Source organism: Trypanosoma conorhini, assembly GCF_003719485.1.
Source record: "Trypanosoma conorhini strain 025E chromosome Unknown Tco_14.4_contig_00173, whole genome shotgun sequence".
NCBI lineage: Eukaryota > Euglenozoa > Kinetoplastea > Trypanosomatida > Trypanosomatidae > Trypanosoma > Trypanosoma conorhini.
In genome coordinates this window covers 30,662-32,002 of record NW_021704261.1, presented here as the reverse complement: position 1 = coordinate 32,002, position 1,341 = coordinate 30,662, and the positions used below count along the sequence as shown (strand labels likewise).

General features: G+C 65.8%; 2 protein-coding genes across 2 annotated transcripts in view; both read left to right on the top strand.

Annotated features, from left to right (window-relative positions):
- Window positions 1-196: 196 nt before the first annotated feature.
- Window positions 197-598, top strand: Tco025E_03718 (histone H3; the record flags this gene model as incomplete). Its single annotated transcript, XM_029370636.1, has 1 exon — window positions 197-598. The coding sequence occupies one exon, from the start codon at window positions 197-199 to the stop codon at window positions 596-598; it is 402 nt and encodes a 133-aa protein (XP_029229256.1).
- A 461-nt stretch (window positions 599-1,059) lies between these two features.
- Tco025E_03717 (histone H3) overlaps window positions 1,060-1,341 on the top strand; it is a gene marked incomplete at both ends in the record, with an annotated part of 408 nt that continues 126 nt past the window's right edge. Inside the window, one exon of the mRNA XM_029370635.1 lies at window positions 1,060-1,341. This exon is cut by the window's right edge and continues 126 nt beyond it. Coding sequence (XP_029229255.1) covers window positions 1,060-1,341 — 282 coding nt within the window.

Below are 1,341 nucleotides of genomic sequence, written 5' to 3'. Positions count from 1 at the left end.
TTTGTCTTGCTTTTTGAGGTCGTGCTGCTGCTGCTGTGTCTGTGCGCCTGTGCGTGCGTGGCCAGGCACCGACGCGTGCGTGTCCGGGCTGCGGCTCGCTTGCACCGCCCCATTTCGCTTTCCCTGCTGTTTTTTCGCTTGTTTTGCGACGTGGAAGACAGCAACCTGCGCTGAAGCAAGTGAAAAAAAGAAGATAATGTCACGGGCGAAGGAGACCGCGCGGAGCAAGAGGACCATCACGTCCAAGAAGAGCAAGAAGGCCCCCAAGGCCCCTGGCGCGGCGACGGGCGTGAAACACGCACAGCGCCGCTGGCGCCCGGGAACCGTGGCGCTGCGCGAGATCCGCCAGTTCCAGCGCTCCACGGACCTCCTCCTGCAGAAGGCGCCCTTCCAGCGCCTGGTGCGGGAGGTGTCGGGGGCGCAGAAGGAGGGCCTGCGCTTCCAGAGCAGCGCGATCCTCGCGGCGCAGGAGGCGACGGAGTCGTACGTCGTGTCGCTGCTCGCCGACACCAACCGCGCGTGCATCCACAGCGGCCGCGTGACGATCCAGCCGAAGGACATCCACCTGGCCCTCTGCCTCCGCGGCGAGCGCGCGTAGGCGTGCGGCGGCGGCCGCCCCTCTTCTCGCCCTAGACGGAGCAGGGGTGATGGGGGCGGGCGCCCGCACCCACGACGCCCCCTCACCTTGTTTTCATCGCCTGTGTTCTGCCCGTCTCGCGCGCTAACAGCCACGCGGCGTGCGTGGGCCGGCTCGGCGCTCCCGACGCGAATGACGTCTCCGGATGCTGATGCCCCCGCCGTGTAGCGCCTGCGAGTTGCACACAGCCCCATAGATTGGCTCTTGTTTTCTCGTTTTGTTTTGCTTTGTTTTGCTTTTTGAGGTCGTGCTGCTGCTGCTGTGTCTGTGCGCCTGTGCGTGCGTGGCCAGGCACCGACGCGTGCGTGTCCGGGCTGCGGCTCGCTTGCACCGCCCCATTTCGCTTTCCCTGCTGTTTTTTCGCTTGTTTTGCGACGTGGAAGACAGCAACCTGCGCTGAAGCAAGTGAAAAAAAGAAGATAATGTCACGGGCGAAGGAGACCGCGCGGAGCAAGAGGACCATCACGTCCAAGAAGAGCAAGAAGGCCCCCAAGGCCCCTGGCGCGGCGACGGGCGTGAAACACGCACAGCGCCGCTGGCGCCCGGGAACCGTGGCGCTGCGCGAGATCCGCCAGTTCCAGCGCTCCACGGACCTCCTCCTGCAGAAGGCGCCCTTCCAGCGCCTGGTGCGGGAGGTGTCGGGGGCGCAGAAGGAGGGCCTGCGCTTCCAGAGCAGCGCGATCCTCGCGACGCAGGAGGCGACG